General features: G+C 47.2%; 1 protein-coding gene across 1 annotated transcript in view; it reads right to left on the bottom strand.

The window, feature by feature from the left end:
• LOC126540374 (hydroxyproline dehydrogenase-like) overlaps positions 1 to 25,079 on the bottom strand; it is a 40,729-nt gene that overhangs the window by 14,690 nt on the left and 960 nt on the right. The window contains exons 2-6 of the mRNA XM_050187176.3: positions 16,936 to 17,159; positions 13,054 to 13,180; positions 10,464 to 10,553; positions 5,325 to 5,405; positions 248 to 394 (exon numbers count right to left, since the gene is read on the bottom strand). Of these exons, the coding sequence (XP_050043133.1) occupies positions 248 to 394; positions 5,325 to 5,405; positions 10,464 to 10,553; positions 13,054 to 13,180; positions 16,936 to 17,159 (669 nt within the window). The remainder of the gene's footprint in view (positions 1 to 247; positions 395 to 5,324; positions 5,406 to 10,463; positions 10,554 to 13,053; positions 13,181 to 16,935; positions 17,160 to 25,079) is intronic.

Genomic DNA, 25,079 nt, shown 5'->3' with positions numbered 1-25,079 from the left:
ATACATACATACATACATACATATATATATATATATATATATATATATATATATATATATGTATATATATATATATATTTCAATGCGGTGGACAGCGCGCGTCGTTTACTTACACAGGTTGCACAGTCATTGACATAGCGTGCAGAACAGAACAACGGGGGAAACTCTGTAGCATATAGGCGCCAGATGGCGCCAGTTTGCTCGAAGTGATAGCTGTATCTTATATAGCCTTGATTTGGGCCCTTACCGTCAGGTAGCACTGGTAGGTGTTCCACACAAGCGGTGTGCGCTCGTTGAAGGCGGCCATGAGAGCGAGACCCAAAAGCTCGATACCTCCGTTCATGTCTGCAAACTCCGCGTCCACCAGAATCGTCACTCCGGCATCCTTCGCAGTCTGCGAGAGTTCAGTGCAGCGTCATGACAGTCGTTCCTGTACCCTGCACCACCACCGCGGCCCTAACCCCAAAACTCGGCGTCGACTCAAGTGACGCCCAAACTGGCGGCTCCAGAAACCCATTTCCGATCTGAGAAGCACGTACAGGTCACGTCTGTCTCGAAAGGCACGTGCACAGGACGGGCCAAATCCCTGGCTTAGAGTATGAAGAGAGCGTCACGTAAATCACATCAAAATGACCGGTTATCTAGGCTATACTGCCACGTGTACTTGTTTACCTTTTCCCGGTGACCGTCTTTCGCCGGCTAACAGATGCTCAAAGTTATCGCCCAGCATAAGACTCGCCTTTCTGTATCAGAGGTTTCCCGAATTCTATCGCTGGTTCTATGTGCTGTTTATGTTATCACTGAGTCTTGTGTAGTAAGCTTGGGTGCGCGACGAGAATAGTGGTGCATATCCTAGAATTTACGTGGGCAGCAGCGATTATGCTGGAAGATTCAGTTATTCATGTATGAATGGCCGACGCGTCTGAGTCACACGTCAGACTTTTGACCATCGACCAATGTGTGCTCACCGCTATCGCTGTTACTTGTTTTGATGGGCACAGGTTCGCCCGATAAACAGTTAGTTTTCTTACTTGCATTGTGCCGCTGGGGTTACTCAGCGTCAATACAACATGACAATAGCTACATGGGGGTCGCATCTCCTGGTGCCTGTAACGGAAGCGTCTCCAGAGTGTATGTGTATCGCGAGAGTGCGGGTTCCTTTTCGCAGTGAAATGTACAGACGTCACGCTTTCGACGAGTGAAGGCGCTTTTGACAAAGCGCACTTTCGACGAATGTGGCCATTTATTCATGCAGTAAATACTTAAAGCATTACTTTTGTTTCTTTTTTAGAGCGCAGCTCTTAGGCGCCCGTTCCTGCGACGAGCGTCGGCGTCGTCCCTCGGCGTCATCGTAACCGAGCGAACGAGCACAGCTCAGGATGAAAGAGCGAACGCGGAGAAGGAAGGCGGCGATGGCAAAGAGCGCAAGGAAGAAAGCAGAGGAGGAGGGTATGGTGACAGCGTGAGAAGAAAAGCGTAGTGCCTCGCGAGACTTGCTCTGTGGTGACGATAGCTACCACATGGCGCAAGAGGTGCGCGCGTCGTCTGTTCACCGATGACGCCACCGATACCATATATGGAAACAAAAAGCTGCATGAGTGGAGGTCTGCGGCAGCTGCTGTGAATAGACAGTTTTAGTTACACGTACGTAGAGGCTTCACGTACGCAAACGTGAAAAGCCTACGTACCTTACGTGCACGCCATCTGAAACGCTTTTAGCTACACGTACGCGACGCACGCCAAGAGGGACCCGGTAGCTCCATCTATCGGGAAATGTGAACACGGCGGTAGCCAATTCAATCCTGTCGCCGTGTTTCGATGCGAGCCGTCTGCGCGCGCGCCGCCCGCTATCGCTTGTTCGTGATCTCGCGGAACTCCCGCGCGAAGCTGTCTACGTGCGCAAGAAACGCACGCAAAGAATTGACTCTCACGTACGTCCGTGAGACACGCGCGCGCCCGCTACGTTGTACGCATGCGCACTGCTGACACGTAGAAGCTCTACGTACGCAAAGCCTCTACGTACGTGTAACTAAATCTGTCTACTGTCTAATAGCGCCCACGCGTCACCCACGCGTAGCCTCTCGCGATCTGCCGATTAGGGAGGCAGTCGCACTGCACATCGCTCCGTTTGCAACATGCCTCACGCGCCAACCAATATATCGCGAAATGAAAACTCGTATAGAGCTGCGCTCAAATTTCGCATTATGGAGTATCGAAGTCGTCGGTGCATTTGTTTTTCTTTCAATAGTTGTCTTCTTCAGAAGTGGAGTGCTTTTGTTTTCATAATTGAAATATTTATTATTTTATTTTTAAACAACAAATCCCCAAGTATAATTTTGTATATGGTGAATTTGATGCCTGAAAACTCTGATTTAAGCGCTGGAAAACCAATATAGAGCTCATGCTAGCTATTTTCATCTCCTGGAGGCATTTTCAGCTGTAGATAGTTCAGCAAATCAATTACTAAATAGATAATTATTAATACTAACTTATGTTTGCTCAACTATCATTTCACTGTTTTATTTATACCAACAAATCTTTTTTTTATTGACCCTGCCATATTGCGTAGGCAGTGGCGCCATCTAAGGGTAATCGGTGAACACTGCTTGTTGTGTGCCAGGTACACCAAGGTAAATATACCTGGTAGCGAAGCTTCCATAGGAGCCCATACGTTCAAAACATGGCGGTCCATGGGGCTTAGCGCCATCTGTATGTGGTGGGAACGCTTCCGGCGGAAGAAAAAATAATGTGACGCCATGTCCGTTAAAAGCAGAAGTGACGTCATTTTGTTTTCGAAGGCGCGAAATTTGTTTTGTTGTTCTTCCTTTGGAGCTATATATTCAAATGCCCCGCCATTCGACTTGATGAGCTTTCAGCGTGGAAAGCGATGCAGAAAAAGGCCAGCCGTACAGTTGTCGAAATCGCACCCCTGCACAGAATATACTTTCTTTGGAGGCCGACGAAAGCTTTAGGTGTAGACTGCTGATCCTATTGTTGGATGCCAAGCCCGTCGGCCAGCGCAGTCGCACGAAAACAACTACACAATTATCTGGCGGTCTTAACTCACTACTTTTGACTGAATAGATTAAGAAGCAATGAAGCTACCCGCGTCACCAAATTCAGACAAACTTCGACAAGCAAGAAAGCACAAACTGTGAGGGGGGCGTATTTCAACAGGTGATACGAGTGCGCCTTTCTGCCCATTTCAAGACGTACATTGCATTGCGAGTGATAGTGGCGTCAACGCCCCCTGTAGCGATGGGGGCTGATAAGAAATGCATTTATTATTAATAATAAAATTAAACTTGTATTTTCTTAACTCGTCACGAGTATATAAAATTGACTAGGAATTTTATTTTCGTTGAATGAATCTAACTGTGTCTCGTTTGAATTAAAAAACGCGTTTTTCTTTCCCAATGTTTGTTCCCTCCAAACCTAGTCGCGCTTCAATCGCTGCTCCCATAACCCCCCATGCTGATGTCGGTGACAATCTGTACTGAACCGCTTTTCGCCCGAAGCTTCGCGACCTATTTGAATCGACCTTGGGTACACGCTCGGCGAGAGCTCTGGGGGTTATTTCACGCTCGAGCGTTCTATGTAGTATGAAGCGGCATCTTCTGCGTGGAAAACGGTTCTGTGAGATTTACTAAAGTGATTTAAGTCGGCATGGCCAAAGTCTCAGCTGGCTTTTAGGCGGACACAGCAACCAGAGCGATGTGTGCGCGCGTGTTTTAAACTACAATCAGCCTCGGAAAGCAGTTGCGTATTTCCGAAAATACCTTTCACGAGCGCTACCTTACTGCAGCATTGTCACTGTAATTTTAAGCTGTGGTTTAGCAGCAATGCGTAGTTACTAAACATGTGACGATCCTAGCAGCGTGGGCACCATTCGGCTGGAGAGTAAGCGGTGCTTTTTACTGCGAAAAGCGTTCAAATTGTTATCTGTAGAAATCTTACGCCGCTACCGCGTTTGTTGAACGACATTTCCGCCCACGAATAAAATAGCTTTGGTTAGTAATAACATACCGCGCAGTTACACTTGTAGATTGGCCCAGCGACCAGCTGCGGATGGCGCGAGCGTCCGAAGCATGTGGTATATGCTTTGTTATAGATCTGTTTGTTCTATACAGCGCATGGTCCGAGCATGCGGCGTGACCGTGGCAGAGCGTCTCCTAGCCTTAGTGCGAGAGTTCCTCGTGGCCTTAGTGCGGTGTTAGCCAGTGTCTTCTTTTTTTGCGAAATAATAGAATGAAAACTAATTTCATTTGTTAGGTCTTGTTCGTCCCATACTCTACGACGCACTCACCCATTTTAGTAAAACCGCCGCGATCGCTGTGTTAAGCAAAGCCACCAGTGTCATGCAGGAGGCTAACGTAGACAGCACATGATTTCATGTCTATGCTAGACTTGAAATGCATGATAACGATTCCGGCTATTGACGCAAATGTTCTACAGTGATTGGCGCTTGGATGTTTAGGGGTTGCAATATGGTTGGCCGTACACGAGCACTCTTCTTTTTTAGTCGTTACGCCAACCAATCAGATAGCGAAAAGATTTGCCAATTCACGCTGGGAATTAACAGACGCCGCTACTCTTCTTCAGGTAAGAAACCGATGCAGCGAAAATGGTTCACAACACGCACATACACCGCGACTGAAAATGCGCGTCGCATGTTTGTGCAGGCGGGAGAAATTTCTGCATACCGAATTTGCCGCTGCCCCAAAAGGCCACACGGTGGTTCTGTGATGATTTCGTGTGAACTGACGTCACGTAAATTTCACAAGGAACAAGCTAAAACCTCTCCAAATTGTTCTGCAGTACGTGACGGCCACACATTCAGGCAACGCCGCGGAGGCTCGCACGAGCCAGAGAGGAGGAAAGGTTCGCCGCGCACCCTTACTTCCTCGCCCGATGTCAGAAATAAATGTGAACAAGTTGTTTTATTTTTCCTCGATGTGAAATGGTATTAGGGCTTTGTGGGGTTAATAGGCTTGAGGTGGCTGTACGTACGGCCGGCGCGGACCTTTGTCTTAACGTCTATTTATTTATCTGTCTAACGGTTGGAGGGAGCATACAATTACGGTGTTAGGTATGGACACGGGATCCAATGTACTACCTGTGCCGTCTGCTATATTTCGTAGCGTTTACGCCCCCCCCCCCCCAATCTCCTCATTTACTTCTTTTTGTTCTTTCTAGGCCAAAGTTAGGAATGTTCGAAACTCTAGCTGCTTTAGTTTCTCCCAAAACGATCCGAACGCATCCGTGGTTATACCTCCACGTTAGGGATAACCAGTGCTTTTTTTATAATCTGTAATTTCACTCACCTGGCACACGTTGTGGAGATTCTTCAGTGCCAGCTCGAGAAATTTGTGATCACTGCTTTCTAGTTGCATATCGGAGTACTCCTGCATCACCAAAAGCAGAATTAAATTCATTCATTCGTGTATGTGTTTATTTCACAAAAAATCTCCATTTAATATGCTCACAGTAATCCCAACATGACTATCATCCCAACATCCTGTCTTTGTCATTCGATGGTCGACATTTACACCAGCATTTTCACGTTCTTTGACTGCCCTTGCAAAGGCACTGTTTTCTGGTCACTCCTTTTTGTACTGTTCGTATATTTAAGGAATTTTCGCTTATCGTCTATTGGAGACACCCATCTTCTCTCTGACAAAACAGGGAGATTGCATGCTCTGTGCCACTAAGTATGCAAAACATCGATATGTTATAGAAGGCGAAAACTCCAGCTTGTCACTTTATACCATGCCTTGGACAGAGTATACAATGACACAGCACAGCTTTCCGGAGAGAAACACAATTCAACCGTTCCCCAACTATTCAAAAGAGCAGAAAACATGCTCTAAGTTCTTTATTCTTCAGCCCGTAATATATCTTTGTCTGGCCAAAATCATATCAGAAATATCATTTTATCAAAGCACTATTCAGTAGTCGCAGAGTAACACCAAGGTGCCCTCGTCACTAAAGCTCCCATATTGGGAGCTTTACACAGGCTTATCATGAAACAGACTTATGATGGATCTTCTGCAGCACATAGCTCAATTCTGCCATTTGAGCTGCATTGCTTGAAGGGACAGACATTACTTGCCCGAAAACACGCCCTATGGCGTTAGAAAGTTAAGAGATTCCCTAATTGATTTTGTAGTTGTTTACCTCAAGAAACTTGTCCCAATAGAGGAATTGAAATGAAATTGAAAAGAGTGATGGAGTCATATCCATCTATATCTTGTGCTTAACGCAAGTAATCCAACAGGCTATGCGCCTGGTCGTTCGCGCGTGTGACCGTACGCGCGAACGACCAGGCGTTGGGATCCAGCATGGGGCGAACATATTCGCTCGTTATACGGTCGCGGTGAGTCGGACTTCCTAGACTTGTCGCGCGCCCATTGGCATGTTTTGGGGATAGCAACTCGGCTACCAGGCATTGATCTATGAAAGGTGCAACAAAATGACCTTGTGATTGTTTGCACTGCTGTGCTGTCGTTCCTTTGTCCCAAGAGCACGGAGGAGAATCCCACAATACACAAGTGAGTTGGTCCGCCTGGTGACGCTTTGCGAAATCTCAAACTAGGCCGGGTAGACAGCTACCGGCAAAATGCTTCGTATATCATTGCTTCCGCTAATAACTATCATCTCGAAAACATTTCCGGGTAAAAAATGGCCTGATTTGACTGCAGTTTAGCGGGTATCCGTATTTTGGAGCTCCAGTGCACTGCAGGCTGTAAGAGTTGCGGTCGGGTATGAATAAATGGTAGCTGGCCCATGCCGTCGTCCGACTCATCCAGGCTAAGGACGTTGTTGAAAGGAGGGACTTGTTCTCATCGAGAACGAGGAATGTGGGCTTTATTTACAATATCTACATGAAGGGTGGAGAACGGTACAGTTCATCAGTATAGCATGACTGAAAGAGAAGGCACCCTGAAAAGCCGACAACGGCTGCTTAAAAACACTCTGTCCTCCCTAGATCCCTAGGGTGAGGGAAAACTGCCGATCAACCTTCGACCAATGGGAGCGTCCGAAGGCATCGCTGTCGACCCGCCTTTGAGGTGGAGGTTTCACACACTCACTTCCGCACTTTGGTTTCACCGAACACACCGAGGTGAGAGGGTTCTTGTAGACAGGGGTCTCGTTCCGAGCAAGCGCCTCTTACTCCCAGAGCTGACCCCGCGTTCAGTAGCCGCCGCGTCTGTTCATTGACTGTGACGACCTCTGGGGCCCGTGGAAAAGCACCGCAAAACATCCCCTTTCAGGAGTTCCCCCGCTCCATGCAAACCGGGAAAGCGACGGCGAATCAACTAACAATTCTCGGTCCACCGAGCGTGGCTAGCCTCGCTGGCGCTGCTGGGCTGTCCGAGGAGGCGCATCGTAGGCTTCCCAAAACGATTTGTCGCAGCGGGCCGGGAGGGCTCGAAGGTCACTTCTCCGAAGGACGCCACCACCGCTGCTGCAGCGGCTGGCAAAATTTTGCAGGTCGGTACCCCTGCAGGCCGATCGTAACAAGGCATTGTGTACTCAAAATGGTGTGAATGCCACCACTGCCACGACGTCCGTCAAGAGAGTACTTTCAATCTACAGAAATTCTCATGGGTATTTATGGGTTTTATGCGCTCACTGGAGAACTACATGTTTAACGAAACCTTGCCAAGAAAACAGGGCGGGAAGGCGATAGTGTTGGATGGGAAGGGGCGAATTTACAGCGAGCAATGGCGATGCCAGAGGAACAGATCCACCATAATTTAACGTGCCTTACTGAGACATGCGCAAGACATGTCAAAAGACGTGGACGTGCGAGTCTAGCAAAATACTATGTTGAGCTGCTTGGTGCATAGCTGTCAAGGTGTGCTACGCAAAAGGCAAGAATTATCAAACAAATAGAAAGAAATAGAGCCAACTCGAAACAGGGTTTTGTGCCCGGAAATCGCACGTTTAATAACTGTGATTAGATGCGCAGTTCAAGAGCGAATGCCACAAGCGACGCAAGCGATTAAAAAGAGACACTATCACAGAGTTGTAGAACTTGATACGCTCTCTCGTATATAGCGAGATTGGAGGAGCGCTGATTTACTCTTATTTTGATAAACAGACAGCTGCCGCGCAATCACATCGCGGGTTGTAGCGAGGACACGCATGCCCTCATAAGTTGTGGTATACGCAGCCACACGAGCCACAGTTGAAGAGCATGTGTGAGCCAGCTTTGTAATTAATGGAAAGCCCATGTTCTTTGTTCGGTGACTAAACAGATATGCTGGTTAGCGCGACGTGTGCCTCACCATGTCTCAGAGGTATTTCGTACATACTGCGCTCGCCGCGTAAGCGTACATGACAGTGTGCGATAGTGTATTTTTTCAACGCTTGGTTTACTTCTGAATTTGGATTCGTAGATCTTCACACCCAGTGTTAAAAGGCGCGCGCTTTCATACAAATACTTGCCCCTCGCCAGTTTTCTTTTTCTTTTTAGAGTGGGCGCTGCCTCTGTTCGTTCTTTCTTTCTTCCTCGCGCTGGTGTGACACACCTTGATAGTTAAATGGCATATGAATTTGCAAACACGAACGGAGAGGCGAAACATAAACCAACTTTATTTTCACCTATCGTTGGCATCGACTCATTCCATTGGCGTTCCAAACGGCGACGCAATCTCTTCATTGTTTTTACATGCCAAGAGCAGAATTAGATGTTCCCTTTCGATTGGCCTCAAGGAAAAGCTACAAGCTGTATTTGGCATCGATTGAAAAATATATCACCATTATATTTCGTGAATAATGACGTTCTTGCGATGGTGTTAGTCGAACGTGCTGTAATTAAATGTGCTTTGCATGACGAGGAGAAAATCCAGTGGCGATTTAGCGGTAACTGCGAGAGAAATGCGTTAGCATTACGTCGCACCTGTTTGAGGTCCCTTATCCATGGCGTAAACCGCGTTCACCACATAGCAAAGTGTTGTTAAGGAGCTTACTCGACACATGTGCATATATGACGACACAGGATCCAGGACCCATTTGAGAGATAACCTCTACTGCCCGAAGTCCTAGGCCAACTGGTAGCTTCCTGGTCGCCGTTTCTCGCGCTCCGACCCCAGGGTGGCTGCGCGTGGTAGTCCCCAAAATATTCAAAGGGTACGACATACGTTGTTTCTTCGTTTTGGCTGGTAGACCAGCCTTTGCCAAAGTAACAATTACTTGGTAACCGTTAGCTTGACGAAGGTTGGTCCACCAGCCAAAACGTCAAAAATGGATTTTGCAAAAACAACGTATGTCGTACTGTTTTTTTTTTCTGAAATTGTACCACCGGAGCAAGCGTGATTCTTACGCCGCACTGGATATATATGTATGAGAAGGCAGGAGATCAATAGACCAGTTGTCATTTGAAGAAATGATGTCCCAATGGAGACGTTTTCGGCGACGAATACTTAGACTTTATTTATGCCAACAGTTTCGAGAGTGGAACTCTCTTCGTCAGGGCAGTTTCAAAATTTCTATGGTCTTTCGTCGTGGTTGCATGGTGTTTCCGCGGTGGCGACCTGAACCCATTGAAATTTGGACATGGTCGAACTTAAATTTTGGCGTGCGCCAACTTGAAATTTAGGGGTAGGCCAACTGAAGTTTCAGTGTGGGCCAAGTTAAATTTGCGGGTGGGGGCACTTAAATTTGGGGGTGTGCGTACGCATACTTAGACAGCTCTACTGGGATTTCCGCATTCTTTTTCTATTTTAGCTTCCTAATGAACTTTCTTTTGCGAAATCCGTGTAAGTAAGGCGTGTATATATGAAGGGTGAACATGACAATAATCTTCATACCGACACTTGTACGTGTTTATGTTTATCGGGCGACCGCGTTTCACCGTCTAACAAATGTTATCGCTCAGTGCGGGTCGCGCTTGCATGTATCGGAAGTTTCTCGAATGTTATCGATGATTTTATCCACTGTCTGTTGTCACCAAACCTTGTGTAACCTGATTACATGTACGTACGATGCGAATTGTGCAGTACTTTCTGGAGGACACGCGAGCGGCAGCGATTACTCTGGAACCTTCGATGACTCGTATATAAAAGCCGACGCTCTTGGCCCGCTGATGGGGTTTTCGACGATCGCCAACTGTGTTCGCCGCTATCGTTGTGCTTTGAGTGTAGCCTGTTTTTATGGGCACAGGTTCGCCCAATAAAACTTAGTTTCCTCATTCGCAGTTTTGCTACTCTGTAATTTACCGTTACCTCTACGTGAAAATATTTGGAAAACAATCGAAAACTGTTTACGAGTACGCTCCTCTGCAACAGGCATAGTCCCAGTATAATTACGGTTTGAGGTTGCTACATTCTCCTCTAGAGCAGCTTCCTCTCATGTTACTTCTCTGAGCCAAGAGAGCCTTCCAGAATACTCTCCTGCTTTTTTTATTTACCACTTTCAATTTTCGTTTTTTTTTTTTTTTTTTGCGCAGTACTTACTCTGTAACTATCGCTGCGAACCGCGTCTCCTAGGCAACTTATGATGAGTTCCGGCTTCTCTGTGGAATTGAAGATCCGAGTCAAGTGCGCCTGCGTTGATAGAAAGAGAAAAAGAAAGAAGTAATTGTAACGTGGCTCATACGTACATAGCCCTCCACAGTGCGCAAATCTGGAATGAAAGGTCTCGATAGCAACTGCAGCAAACGTTGCTGCAACAGCTACATTCTACAATAAAATATTCAGGTTATCGATATGCAAAACATGCAAGTGTACTTCACCACACACCTCCTTTGACGTAACCAAGATGGCGGACGTCAAGCTAGAATCGTAATTGAAGTGTCAACATAGGGGATGGTGACATTATTCCTGCCACCGTCCATTCCCCGTGTAGCCCGAGCTTTCAAAACGCGTCTCTGAGTTTTAACAGCGCTACAAGCGGGAACGAGACCACATTGGTAAAGGCAAGGTCGGTGTGTGGGAAAGCATGCGTACATACTTCTGCATATCGTCTGTTCAGCAGTACAAGGAAGCAGTAAGAAAAATAAAATAGATTAAAAATAGGCTTGTGTGAATATCAATTTCTTTTTGTTCGAAGCGAAGTCGAAGCTAATAGCAATCAGTACCAAATAACTTCAAAGCGAATAGTTCAAATCGTGGGATTTGCACAAAACATTGACAGAACTGCCAGAAGTTGAGAAATAAAAGAAAATATATGGTTTACTTACCAAAAGGGAACAGGTTCATCTCTGAAGTCAGTTTATTTTTAAAATGTCTTTGTTTACATATTTTCGAGCAAAAATGCGAAGTTCAAGATTTCTTACAACTCCAGCAGCACAGAAGATTTTTTTCCATCGTCTTTCTCACTGCTTTGCTTACGTCTACTCGAAATTTTGTGGCGGCCGCGGGATCGTTTCGCGTTCGCCCCTTGTGCGTCTGCGCGATGCCGTGAAGTGCGACCTTGACTGCGCGACGCCGGCTGTTTATGCTGCGTTGCGCAAATTGAGCTTGGGGCTCTCCGTCGGCATGCGAACTTAAACCATTCCGTTCAGTAAGCGCACATACGGACTTAGTAGGCAAACTCGCTGCTTTTGCGGACCTCAGTTTTGCACGCGCCCGTGGTCTCAGGCCCGATCCCCGATGGGCGGCAAACTTCATGCGACAGTTCACCATCCACCGCCACACCTCCCATGACTGTTAGGCCTAACCAGGGCTGTTTCGCCGGGTGTCGGCCACCGAACTTACTATTTAGTGACGCGTCTAATTTTTTTTTAATTAAGTTAAATCGGAGTGCGAGTGATATGCAAGTTCCGACTTAATGTGTGGCTTCACGGCAGTGCAAATTTCACCTCAAAATGTGGTTTCACGGCAGTTTGACGCACACTGCCGTGAAACAAGCTTTAGGGCAAAGTTCTCTAGAACAATTCTATAGGGCATCTGAGCGGGTCTGCTAGTGTGTGAGGCATCTAGCAACTGTCGATGGCACCTCCGTATTGTTCCTGCAAATGCGCGTAAATTAGCCTAATTGGTCTCAACACCGTTCACGATGTACACTGTAGTGAAGAAAATAGTATTCAGGGGAGAGATGCCTATGCGCGCCCCTCGGACCGGCTCATAAGTCCTGCTATTTCTTCGTGAAAAGCTGATGACAGATACCTCGCTCAAGCTCTCGGCAGGATATGCAGGATGTTTAAGAATATGCGTTCGATTATTTTTTTTAATATGAAGAAATATCCTGTCAACTGAGTTTCACGTGATTAGGTAAGCCAGAAAGACACACATTTTGAAATGACTCGAGGTTGTAGTTAGGCAAGTAATTGTGCAAATTTGAGTAACCTTTTTGACCGAAACAGTCAGTCGGTTGATCCTAATGGAATACTTGAATGCCGACATCCAAGGAGTTCATAATCTGTCCTATACGCGCAAAAAGAGATTACGCCACTCATTCCTGCGTCCTTATCAAGCCACGATCTTGCTACATGCTTGCCCAACAGGTGGCTTAATCAGTACCGTCACTCACAGGAGCGTTCTAAGTGTGTTACAGTTGCACTTTTCGGTCGTTAGGTTTGTTTTCCTGTTGAAATCGGTGGGGATTCCCTACGCTGCATAAATTAGTCACATTTTTGCGTGTCTGAAAGCGGTTATGAACCCCTCAAATGATGGGATTCCCAAGTCTTTCATTAGAACAAATCGTCTGGATATTTCACTTTAAAAAGTAATTAGCTTAATTTCGTAATTCCTTGTCTAGTTAGCGATTTTAAAATGTAGGTATCCGTAGTAAACCGTTGGAAGTCCTGTGAAAATCGCTCAATTAGCCCATCTTCCCTGCAGATAATTACGAAAGCCTTTTCCGAAACACCCTGCATATCAAAAGGAAACAATCCTGGCTATTAAATCATTATTTAGTTTAGAAGAACTCCTTGCTGGGCTAGTTGATGCACTGCATTGAAAAACCAAGTTGCACATTCAGAAAAAGACAACCACAGGAAAAAGCGACGAAGACGGAAAGAGCGCAAGTCATTATATTACCGAGCATTGAACAAGTCATGGCGAACACTGAACAAAGTACGGTGGAAGAATGTTTCTTTCGTACAAGCAAGTGGGGCGGAAGCAGTCCGCTCATCTTGACCTGCATCATCGGTGACTCCGAGCTCAGCTCCGACGTCATACGCAGGCACGATAGCACGGCCTCACCGTTGCGTCCGTACATCGCGACACGCCTGCATGAACGAAGCGCACGCATGCTCTGTAATAGGTTACACTATTACATGTGAATCCTTGTCCATACGTTCCTTACACACATACAAAAAAACAGAAAATGTGCGTCCCGGCAGAGCTTCTCCCATATGACGTGTTGCCATTTTCTGGCTATATATTTACTAATTAGCAAAGCTAACTTATTGACTAACTTTTAGCTAATGAATGTGCGGCATATGTTTCAAATGATGAATGGAAGCAAGTATGCTGGAATCGCGTTTTAAGCATACCATTTTTGAGACAAGTGCTGTCAAATTTGGGGGAAAATATACTGTTCCCCTTACTTTTTTCTTACCAAATCGCTTTCTTGATTATGAGCAGTACAGGTCAAATTGTGCGACAGAGAGAGAGAATTAAACTTTATTGTTAGACCAGGCTTCTTGAGCCCAAAGGTGGGTGGCCTCCTCAGTCCAGGTAGCCATGGCTCGCTGCCGCCGCCCGAGCCCTGATCACCAACCGTAGCTGGCTGTCAGGGTCCTGCGTCACCAGCAGAGCTTCCCACTGGTCTTCCGATTCTTCCTCTATATCTGCTTCTTCCTGCATGTTATGACCTGGTGGTGATGATGACGGTGGTACCTCGCGGTTATTTCTGCACTCCAGCACCATATGGCGCAAGGTGTTGGGCGTGTCCGGCGGGCAGAACTTGCAGTCTCGCCCGTAGGTGCCCGGATACATGGCGTGCAGCAGTGTTCCATGCGGGTATGTTCCAGCCTGGAGTCTTCTCCAGGTTACCGCTTGCTCCCTACTCATAGTCTTATGCGCGGGTGGGTAGCGACGCCTCTGCTTCCTGTAGTGCGCCAGGATGTCCGAGTACTTCTTGGATATCCGTTCATCATCCTCGTCGCAGTCGTTGGTCCGTGTTCTCTGCGTGTCGGAGATGGCTCGGCGTGCATGATCTCGAGCCGCGGCGAGCGCCGCCTAGTTCCCCGCGAGAGACTCGTGTCCCGGCGTCCAGAGGATTTGTGCTGTTTCTATCTCGGTGTTGGTCAAGACGTGAAGTGCTGCCTTTCCGATCCTTTCGTTCACGTACCTCCTGCATGCTTCTTGCAAGTCCGTCACCACGGTAACCATGGTCTTCTTGCACGTTGCGATGGCCAGAGCTATGCCCAGCTCCTCCGCCGTGCCCGCATCCTTGGCACGTATGGATGTGGCTGTAAGTTGTTCGCCCCTCTCGTCGACCACGCTGATTGCAAATCGGTCGTTTGTTCCGTACGCAGCTGCGTCCGTATATCTCACATTTTCTTCTTTGCTGTTGGTGCGTTCCAGTATGTGCTTGAGCGCCAGTATTCTCGCCTGTCTCCTTTCCTTGTCGTACTCGGGATGCATGTTTCTGGGAATGGTACTTATGTGTAGCTTGTCTCTGATCTCGTGGGGAATACACTGAGGTAGGTGCCTCTCATCCTCGACTTGGTAGCCCAGATCTTGGAGCAGGGCTCTTCCCGTTTTTGTTAACTTTAGTCGTTCCAGTTGGTTGACGTTGTGCGCTTCCACGAGCTCTTCCCACGTGTTGTGAACTCCCATTTTGAGTAGTTTCACTGTGGATGTGGAAGGGAACAGGCCCAACGCAATTTTGTAGGATTTTCTGATGAGGGCGTTTACTTTGTCTCGTTGACTGTTCTTCATGTCTACGAATGGGGTCCCGTAGGTGACGATGCTCGTGAGCAGCGCTTGTATTATTCTCGTGCAGTCTTCCTCCTTGAGTCCGTGCCTTTTGCTCGTCACTCTTTTGATAAGGTGGGTTAATTGTTGCATTGTTCTCTGAATTTTTTCCAACTCTGCTCCCGCGGCACCGTCCTTTTGAATCAGGAGTCCGAGGATGCGGAGCCTCGTTACCTGCGGAATCATGATGCCTCCCACCTTTACTTTATTGTGCGACAGATCGAAAAATTTCGAAACGCATATCTGAAAACCGGTATTAGCACCAAATTCCTTCAAAGTGAATATGCCGTGCCAGCTAATGTGTGCCATATTAGTGAAGATATTAATTAGTTAATGTTGTAGTTAGTCAGTTACGTATATCGATTCCTCGTTCAAGTCATGCCAGCTTCTTCAAGTAATCCAGCTTATAGAGTGCAGTTGTGATATCTACCAAAGGCGATATTTCAAAGTTCTGGAAAACATTAAAAATCAAGAAATCTGGTATACAGCTTATACAGAACTCTGTAAACTATAGATTGCCTATATTGATTTTCTATAAACAGCCTGTGGGTTATGCACTTAACTGTTCATAAGTATACGGTAGCAAAAATACTCTATACGCCACTGCAATTACTTCCGACCCTGAGGAGATGTATTTCACATGCCTTACTCATAGGCAGCTTCCGGCGACTCATCTGAAACACCCCATGTCTATCGTGGAACCTGCAGCTATTTCGTCCCAAATACTTGGCAGCAGATAATGAATATAATGGGATGCCCATTCATGTCATAGCTGTCAAACTCATGGTATGCACTTCAGAATGCCACGTGCCGAAGCTGTCAAAAATGAAGGCGTAAACACTATACCGAAGAAATACCCAAACAGTTTACTCAGTCTCTTCGACTGAAATACAACACCGTACCGTATAGTACAGCGCGAAACTCAAATTAGAACACGATAAACAGCAACAGAGGTAGTAAGAAAAGTTGTCCAGCATGTGACCCGCTACGAACTCCACATATCGAGTGCAATGCTGGAACCTATATTTCGCTTACTTTCAAGCTGTAGACTTCCGGCGGAGCTCAGTAGGCGGAGAAAATGCTAGGCCATACACTTTGCTAGGCTAGAACCATCGATTTTCTACAACGAAGCCGTCAGCCAAACCACGCTGCATAATAGATCACACTGCCTACTGTGCTGTGCTGCCACTTTCATCTGTGTTTATCTTTCTTTTTTTAGAGATTAGGCTTCGCCCTAAAATTCCCACTCAGCTCTGTTCCTGACACCAGTCCAGGGTTCGGGGCACTTGGCCAACAAACGCCCGAACAACGTGACTTCGACGTCAGAAGCGCTCTCCGACTCCTTACGACACCCTCGGGCCTACCACTTCCTTAAACGCTCTCTATTTTCCACTTACCTCCACAAATCGCTGTTCGTGCAAGAACACATCCGAAGAGCCAAATAAGCGCAGAAACACACGAGTAAGGCGAGACAACAAGAAGTAGTTGTTGGCCCCCATTTCTATAGCGTCCGTTCAAAGGTCTAAGCTTTGAGTCGCACTAAACAGTGTCGTGGTCGATAACCTGTGCCGACACCAGAGGCTGCAATAGTAGCAGCTGTTGTATAGAAATAAATAAGTAAACCCTGCAAGCGGTAACCAGGAATATGCCTCTCTCCTCTCCCCTGAATGCCCTTCACTCGAGGACGGGCACAAATGAAGCAGTAACGGCAGGAGAAGCGGAAAGGGCAAACTGCATGTACACGCCCCATGTACTCTCATGAACGAGCTGTCGCCTTCAAAGAATGTAGTATATTAGTCTTCATGAAGCGTATCAGCGCTCCCTTCGCTTTCTGCGTGGCAGGTGTAGTAAAATGACTTCATTATACCAGTACATCAAAGGACTAAAATCCCCGACAAGTTGACGTACATCTATCTTATAAACGTAGACAGTCAAGAGGCACACAAACACCAGCACTCTCCTCTGAGCAGGTCCTATGCTGACTCTTAGTTCTTAACTTGCCCACATTTCAGTTGCTTGGCATCGTTAGCGATGTCGCGGGGGTAAATGGCATCGCCACCTTTGCGAGGCCGAAGCGGCGTCTGCTACGCTCCTCTGCCCATTGCCGTCGTCGTCTTCGAGAGAGCAGGCCACCATGGTGCGCACCCGAGTAGCGCACAGCCGGTCCACGCAGGCGCGCATCTCCTGCGGAGTGGCTCCACCCGCGAACTGCCGGTAGAAGGTGGGGCCCACCAGGGCGCCCATGAGGTTGCGGCCCAGCACCCGCTCGCCCGTGGTGAGGAGCTGCGCGGTTCGACATATGTGTACCCTGCCACCAGACAGTTTCCATTACACGCCAGTATACAAGGTGAACAGAAAGAAAGAAAGAAAAAAAAGGCACTTGATTTCATTTACGAGGAATTTCCTCCGGAGTGCTCCCCCTGCTTCGCCAAATGCGATTTGTTATCAGTCCAAGTTGTTGCTGTCTAGGAGAGAGACCGGCTCGGGTGGGTGCCTTTGAATTAGTCGTGGGCTTCCGTCAACGCGGTCTCCGCCAGCAGCTGCCGCGAGGTAGGGCGATGACACAGGCCATGTGTCGGGCCTTCGTCAGGATTCTTGCGTGATACTACGTATTCGGGAAACTTCAAGTTGACAAATTACAATAAACGTAGCGTGAACAAGAAGGCTAAAGCCCAAAATAACTTGTTGCAAATCAGCTCCAGTGTTGGTGAACAGGACAATGTCATCTGCAAACCGCAAATTGCTGAAATATTCGCCGTTTAAACTCACTACTACACTCCTAATCCTATCCAGTCGAATTGCTTGAAAGCTTCTAAGTGTGCAGTGAAGAGCTTTGGAGAGATTGTGGCTTTTAGAGCGAAGCTGTTTGCCTCTAGGCCCCGTATGCATACCCCCCATGCGTTCCCGGGAGGATAGTGCAATACCGGGCCGACCCGCGGCGGAGGTGCAGCAGGCTTCAAGAACTCAGCCAACTTCCAAAAATAAGTTTGAAATCTTGGGTCCAAATTGAACCACATAAATTCGGCGTTGTAAGAGAAACACTATATATAATAGTGTTGCGGTTCTGATTGACACTGGCGCGCACGTATCTGTAATGAATGCTCAGCTTCGGAGTCGTCTCAAGAATGTCCTCACTCCTGCCCCGTCGCCTGTGGTCCGAGTCGCCGACGGTGGAACACCAGCCGTTATTGGCGTGTCCGGCTCGCGTGAGTGTCGCCGGACATCATACTTCTGTTTTATTGTATGTTCTAGAGCACTGGGCCCTCACGACCTCATCCTGGGCCTTGACTTTCTGTCTACACATTCCGCTTTGATAGACTGTTCTGCTGGTGTTGTGCAAATCGCTCTACCTGCTGCTATTGACACTCCCGATAGTGCTCCGATACGGCTATGTTCCACAGAGCATATTGGCCTCCCTTACCGTGCCGTTACCTACATAGGTGTCTCCCCCGTTCCACCTGTGACTACATCGTATCCCCTAATCCTGATGTCCTGCTCTCGCATAGCGTCGCTTTTCCTCACACCGTCATTACCATTTCGGACAACAAGTCCCGCCTTCCGCTTGTGAACTTTGGACTTTGTACACAAATACTCCCGCGCGGAATATCCCTGGCGCAAATAACGCCGGCCAGAGACTACCACATTTCTGCTTTAACTTGTGACAGCTCCTCGTGTTCAAATCTTGCTTCGCCCCCTGTCCCTTCAGACTCGAATGCCCTAACAAAAATGATTGCTCCCGACCTTCCGCCCTAGCGTGCTCAAGAACTACAGTGTCTCCTTGCCTCATACTGGGACATATTCGACCTTGAAGAGCGCCCCTTAGGACAAACATCTGTCGTAAAACATCGAACAAATACCGGTGATGCGAGCCCGATCCATCGGCGACCCTACCGCGTCTCGCCTACTGAGCGAAGCATCATTCAACATGAAGTTGATAAGATGCTTTCTCGAGAAATCATCGAACCTTCTTGCAGCCCATGGGCATCCCCTGTTGTACTAGTTAAAAAGAAGGACAACAGTTGGCGATTTTGCGTCGATTATCGACACCTCAACAATGTCACAAAGAGGGACGTCTATCCGCTACCACGCATTGACGATGCCCTCGATTGCCTGCATGGAGCACAATATTTTTCGTCCATCGACCTTCGCTCCGGCTACTGGCAAATTGCCGTCGATGACATGGACCACGAGAAGACAGCTTTTATTACTCCCGATGGCCTGTATCAGTTCAAAGTGATGCCTTTCGGTTTATGTAATGCCCCGGCCACATTTGAACGAATGATGGACGCCCTCCTACATGGTTTCAAGTGGTCCATCTGCCTCTGTTACCTGGACGACGTGATCGTTTTTTCTCCGACTTTTGCTACACACCTCGAACGCCTATCGACGATCCTATCTGTTTTCCGTCAGGCGGGGCTACAACTACATTCGTCCAAGTGCCACTTCGGTCGTCGTGAAATCTCTGTGCTCGGGCATCTCGTCGATTCTTCTGGTGTACGCCCTGATCACGATAAAATACGGGCAGTGAAAGACTTTTCCGTACCAACATGTGCCAAGGATGTTCGCAGCTTCTTGGGCCTTTGCTCCTACTTCCGTTGGTTTGTCCGAAATTTTGCGAACGTTGCGCGCCCTCTCAATCAGCTTTTCAAGAAAGACGCTGCATTCATTTGGGGCCCTGAGCAAGATGGTGCTTTCACCGAACTGATTGGGCTGCTTACGTCCCCACCCATTCTCGCTCACTTTGATGCGTCAGCTCCAACAGAAGTCCGTACCGATGCCAGTGGCCACGGTATTGGAGCGATCTTGGCACAAAAATAGCAACGGCGAGAACGTGTTATTGCCTACGCCAGCCGCCTTCTTTCTTCTGCTGAGCGCAATTATTCTATCACCGAACGCGAGTGTCTGGCTCTCGTTTGGGCAGTGGTTAAACTCCGCCCCTATTTGTACGGCCGCCAATTCACAGTAATCACTGATCACCACGCTCAGTGTTGGGTTTTGTCCCTCAAAGATCCTTCAGGGTGCCTTGGCCGCTGGGCTCTGCGCCTTCAAGAATACAACTATTCAGTTGTATACAAGACCTGCCGGTTACATCAAGATGCGGACTGCTTGTCGCGCCATCCTGTCGACCCTGGCGGCCTGCATACCTGTCACTGTTCTCTCTCTGGCTACTTTTCGCGATATTGGAGCCGAACAACGTCGGGACGCCTCCTTACAAGACCTTATTCAACGGCTCACTTCAACGACGCCCGACCCTCCCGTTCGCATGTTTGAACTACAAGATGCTATATTGTACCGCTCTAACATGCGACCGGACGGCTCTTCGTTGTTCCTGAGCATCTGCTTCAGACTGTTCTCGCCCAGCTTCATGATGTACCGATTGCCGGTCACCTTAGCGTTTCACGGACTTATGACCGCGTTCGTCGGCGCTTCTTTTGGCCTGGTCTATAGCGTGACGTCTGCCGTTATGTCACTGCTTGTAACCTTTGTCAACGACGCAAAAAGCCGACCACACTACCCGCTGGTCGCCTTCAAACACTTGACGTACCATCAGAACCATTCTTCCATGTAGGTGTTGATCTTCTAGGCCCTTTTCCTACGTCTGCTTCGAGAAACAAGTGGATTGCTGTAGCAACAGACTACGCCACCCGATATGCAATCACACGGGCTCTTGCGACAAGCTGTGCAACCGATGTCGCCGACTTCTTTCTAGAGAACGTGATCCTTCACCACGGCGCCCCTCGACAGCTCCTCACCGACCGAGGCCGCTACTTTCTTTCTAAAGTTGTCAATGACATTCTACACTCGTGTACGACTAAACACAAACTTCCTACTGCTTACCATCCACAAACTAATGGTCTAACCGAGCGTCTTAACCGCACCCTTACTGACATGCTGTCCATGTATGTCTCTGATGACCATCGCGGCTGAGACCTTGCGCTGCCGTTCGTTACTTTCGCCTATAATTCATCTCGTCATGATACCACAGACTTCTCTCCATTCTTCCTCTTGTTTGGCCGCGATCCTGCGCTACCTTCCGACACCATTCTGCCTGCTAGCCTGAATTCCACATCCGAGTACGCCCACCAAGCCATACTCAAAGCACAAGACGCACGCCATATTGCCCGACGTGGACTTGTGGAGTCGCAGGACAATCAGCGGCGCTTATATGATGCCCGCCATCGCGACGTCCATTACACGCGTGTCACAATATATAAGTGTCCTTAGAGTAGAACATTGGCCTTCATGCGCTTTCTTTGTTTTAAATCCTGCTCGACTAATAATAAGAGGGGGGAAGAGTGTGGCAACGGCGCCTGCGCACATGGCCTGGGCTTCTGTGGTTATAACGTCAGGTTTGTCGGAGGTGTCGGCTCGGCTGCAGCAGCGGTTGCGGCATATGCCTGGGAGGTGCGGGGACCGTGGCGGCGCTGGTATCGGCGTAGTGTGGTGCCGCATGAAGAAAAAAATGTATGGTTTCATAACGTATGCAGCCTTAACAGCTTCGCTGATGATTCGTTCCCATATGAATGTTGCGGCCCCGCAAATTTTATTTTGCTGCTTCCTTATTCTCACCGACGATATAGTTTCAATTTTTCACTCACTTCTTGTTTATCAGCTAGGATCGTTCGATTCTAAATGGTCGAAGCTGATAAACTGTCAAAGCTGGGTTCAAGATTATTACGCAGACACAACGTTTTTATTATTATTATTTATTTACGTACCTCACAGGCTTCATGTTCGGAATATTAAGTGAGGCGGGGATACAAAATATCGCTATAAAAAAAATGAGGGCACAGCCTTATCCAGAACTAGATGCAACAGAAACATAACATAGAAGCATAAAAACTAACAACCAAGGCAGCTGCAAGCATAACTTAAACAGAACGAAAAGAAAATAAAGGAGAACAGCTCAAAACGTTACGCAACACTTAATAAAAAAAGCGAAAAAGTAACTGACGAACAAGGTAGTCGTTTCTTTTTTTTTTTTCACAGACGGCTGTGAATTGATGACTAAACTTTTCATGGTCAGGTTATGTACAATATAATGAAATTATTAGTAATAGAATATAATAAAGAAATGAGCAGGCGAGAGACTTCGCCCTAGGCGGGCGGCGTCGTCCATCGAGGAATCCATATAGCTCGGCAAGAAAAACGAGAATTCGTTATTGGCAGTCAGCCTTTAGGATCGGTACCAAAATGCATTTAATCTATAAGTCACTTGCTCACAGGGGACGCCGATGCTGAGGAGAGAATTTACAGTATAATAAAAATGGGTTGGAGCGTGTATGGCAGGTATTATAAATCTCAGGCTGGTAGCTTGCCGCTATCCTTGAAAATAAAAGTTTATAATCACTTTGTTCGACTGATATGAACATCTGAAGAACTAACTTGAAGGTTACAAAAGGAAGATTGAAAATAAGGATCGCGCAATGGAGGCGATAGAATGAAACATGTTAGGCGTAACATTAGGAGACAGAAAGACTGCGGCAATTATTACACACCAAACAGGAGTTGCCGATATTTTACTAAACATCGAGAGGAAGAACAGAGCTGGGCTGGCCATGTGATGCGTTAAGCAGAAAACCGGCGGTCAACTAAAGTTACAAAATAGGTGCCAAGATAAAGGAAGAACAGTCGAGGATGACAGAGAACCAGGCAGTGGGATGACATGAAGAAATTTGTAGGCATAATATGGGGTCAGCTGGTGCAAGATAGGGGTGATTGGAGCTCGCCGGGAGTGGCCTTTCTCCTGCGCTGAATCTAAATAGGCTCGAACAAGAAGCGGACAAGAAAGGGGACAAGACAAACCCTCGTTAGTACTAATGCAGACATTACTGCTAAGACATTTTCACAGCAAGTCCTCTTCAGCGAACCTCTATCTTTCCTCTATAAACAACTCTGCGGAGAAAGAAAATTGCCGTTCGTCCCGCCTCCTTTCTTTTGTCTCTCTCGTTTGTGACACATACTTTTTAAGTATTAGCCTACTAGCCAAAGAGCGTGTACCACTGCAATGATCGTAATGTATACACTTATGGGTACAAGGCAGTGCCTTCCTGGGGCAAATGCTTCATTAGTATTGAAGCACTTAAGTTAGCCAAAGTTTACTGAACATTAGCGTATTAATATTTTTACACTATAAGATATATGCATTAGGCATCATAATGGCAAAGTTCTTTCGACAAATTCGAGGAGATACTGGATTGTTACTAGCTAGAATGTCAATGTAACCTGTTTCCCCCAAGACTGAATGACGTTGTATGCTAAAGTGTGGTAGATCAGGTTGCATTGGTAATTTTACCGCGAGCTGAGGTTCGGTACACAGAAGTACAGCACAGACAAATCGCTGCGCACAAGTTTCTACGACGCGCGCGAAATATAGTGCAAATCATCAGGTGCTGCTTTCTTGCCGGCAGCATCTCTCCTAGCTTCGTGTGGAAGACCGGCGCAGTGAGCTGGTATCTAGCGACATACACGACGCGTCGACGGCAATGCTTTCTCTATCTTTGTGTATGCTCCACTTTATCAGTAGACTTGCGAAACTAAGTGTCGCATGACTTGTACGCTGGAGAAAAGCCGAATGAAAATAAAAAAAGAAACGTTTATATCCCGTGTTTTGTCAAGCTACCATATATGAACTAGCTGACGTAGGGTGACATTCCAGCAGTCGCCCATTGTACTTCTGCACAGTACCACTATTACCGCGCATTCAGACTGGATGTGCCCGCAGGTTTATATCAGCAAGAAAAGCCACCTGTTGTAAGCAAGGGAGAAAAAGAATGACGAAAGGCAGTTGTTCGGTAGTAATGTTTCGACAAGACAAGACATCCTACAAGACGTTTTGTAACTGTCATGGCTTTGGCAAATGAAAGACCTCTTTTGATAGAAATTGCGCCAGGCTACTGCCACCCAATTTGTTCTATTGCGCTACAATCTAGCAAATAATATTCTTAGCAGCTGACGAGACGTAAACCGAGATTCACTGATTTCGCTGCGCCAGCTGTTTCAATGGTGTTTCACTTTTCCTAAATACAGCGGACTGTCTTCTTTTCTCTTACATAACGGTGATGGCAACATGCTCTTAGTGATAAGGAACACGAGTCAATCACTAATAATTCCTAATGAAGCAATTCACTGTCGAATAATATCTAGCTAACATTTATATACAATAATTCACATGTTTCACATTTGAAGAAGGTCGATGTTCAAGGCGTATACACTTAGAAGGAATCCTGACACTCGCATCGTAATTGATATATGTGGCAAATTATATTGCTGTTCTACGTTGTTCTGTCTCGCAGATCGCGAGGTAGGCTTTGTAGGAAAATTATACATGGAGCTTCAATGCATTTCTTGGCCAGTTTGATTACATTAACGAAAGCAGCGAAGTGAGCGCAATATCAAATGCGCCCTTCCCATTTTTTGAGCAAACACGGAAGTTCCGAGTTGGAATGTAAATCTACGATAGACAAGAGCTTTGTTGCGTATTGCGTATTGTCACGTTGTCGTGACGGTGAAGAATTGACTGCGGCATATCGGCGAGCCACAAAACTAGCTATTTATTTGGGCGAACCCGTGGGCACAAAAGCAAGTTACACTACGGCCGAACGACAGTGATGAGCACTTGCATCGATCGTCAAAATCTGATCCGCGGGTGAAGCGCGTCGGCTATTTACGCATGACTCGTCGAAGATTCCAGCATAATCGCTGGTGCTCGCGTGCCTTCCAAAATGTCCAACATATTATTCTCGTCGCGCATGCAATCTGCTTACACAAGTTTCGGCGACAACAGGTAGAATCGACGACAGCAATCGAGAATGTTCTGACACACGCAAGCGCGCCTTGCGCCGAGTGTACCCGTGTACTTAGATTTAGCTGCACGTTAAAGAACCCCAGGTAGTCGAAATTTCCGGAGTCCTCCACTACGGTGTGCCTCATAATCAGAAAGTGGTTTTCGCACGTAAAACCCCATAATTTAATTTCTTACCCACTTCGGACTCCGAGCTGCGTCCTCAAAATCACAGCTACTGCTACCTTCTTGCACTTCCCCCGTTTCTTCCCCAAACGCGCACAGACATGTACGCTTTAGCTACAGCCTTGCCATCAAAGTAGAGCGAGGTACAGAACCATCACGGTTCTATAAAAGCTAGTAACTTTTTTTTTAACTCAGGGGTTTTCCATACCAAAACCAGCATCTGATTTCGAGGC

Source organism: Dermacentor andersoni, chromosome 2, assembly GCF_023375885.2.
Source record: "Dermacentor andersoni chromosome 2, qqDerAnde1_hic_scaffold, whole genome shotgun sequence".
NCBI lineage: Eukaryota > Metazoa > Arthropoda > Arachnida > Ixodida > Ixodidae > Dermacentor > Dermacentor andersoni.
The sequence above is the reverse complement of the archived record's forward strand: the minus strand, read 5'-3'. Positions and strand labels throughout refer to the sequence as shown.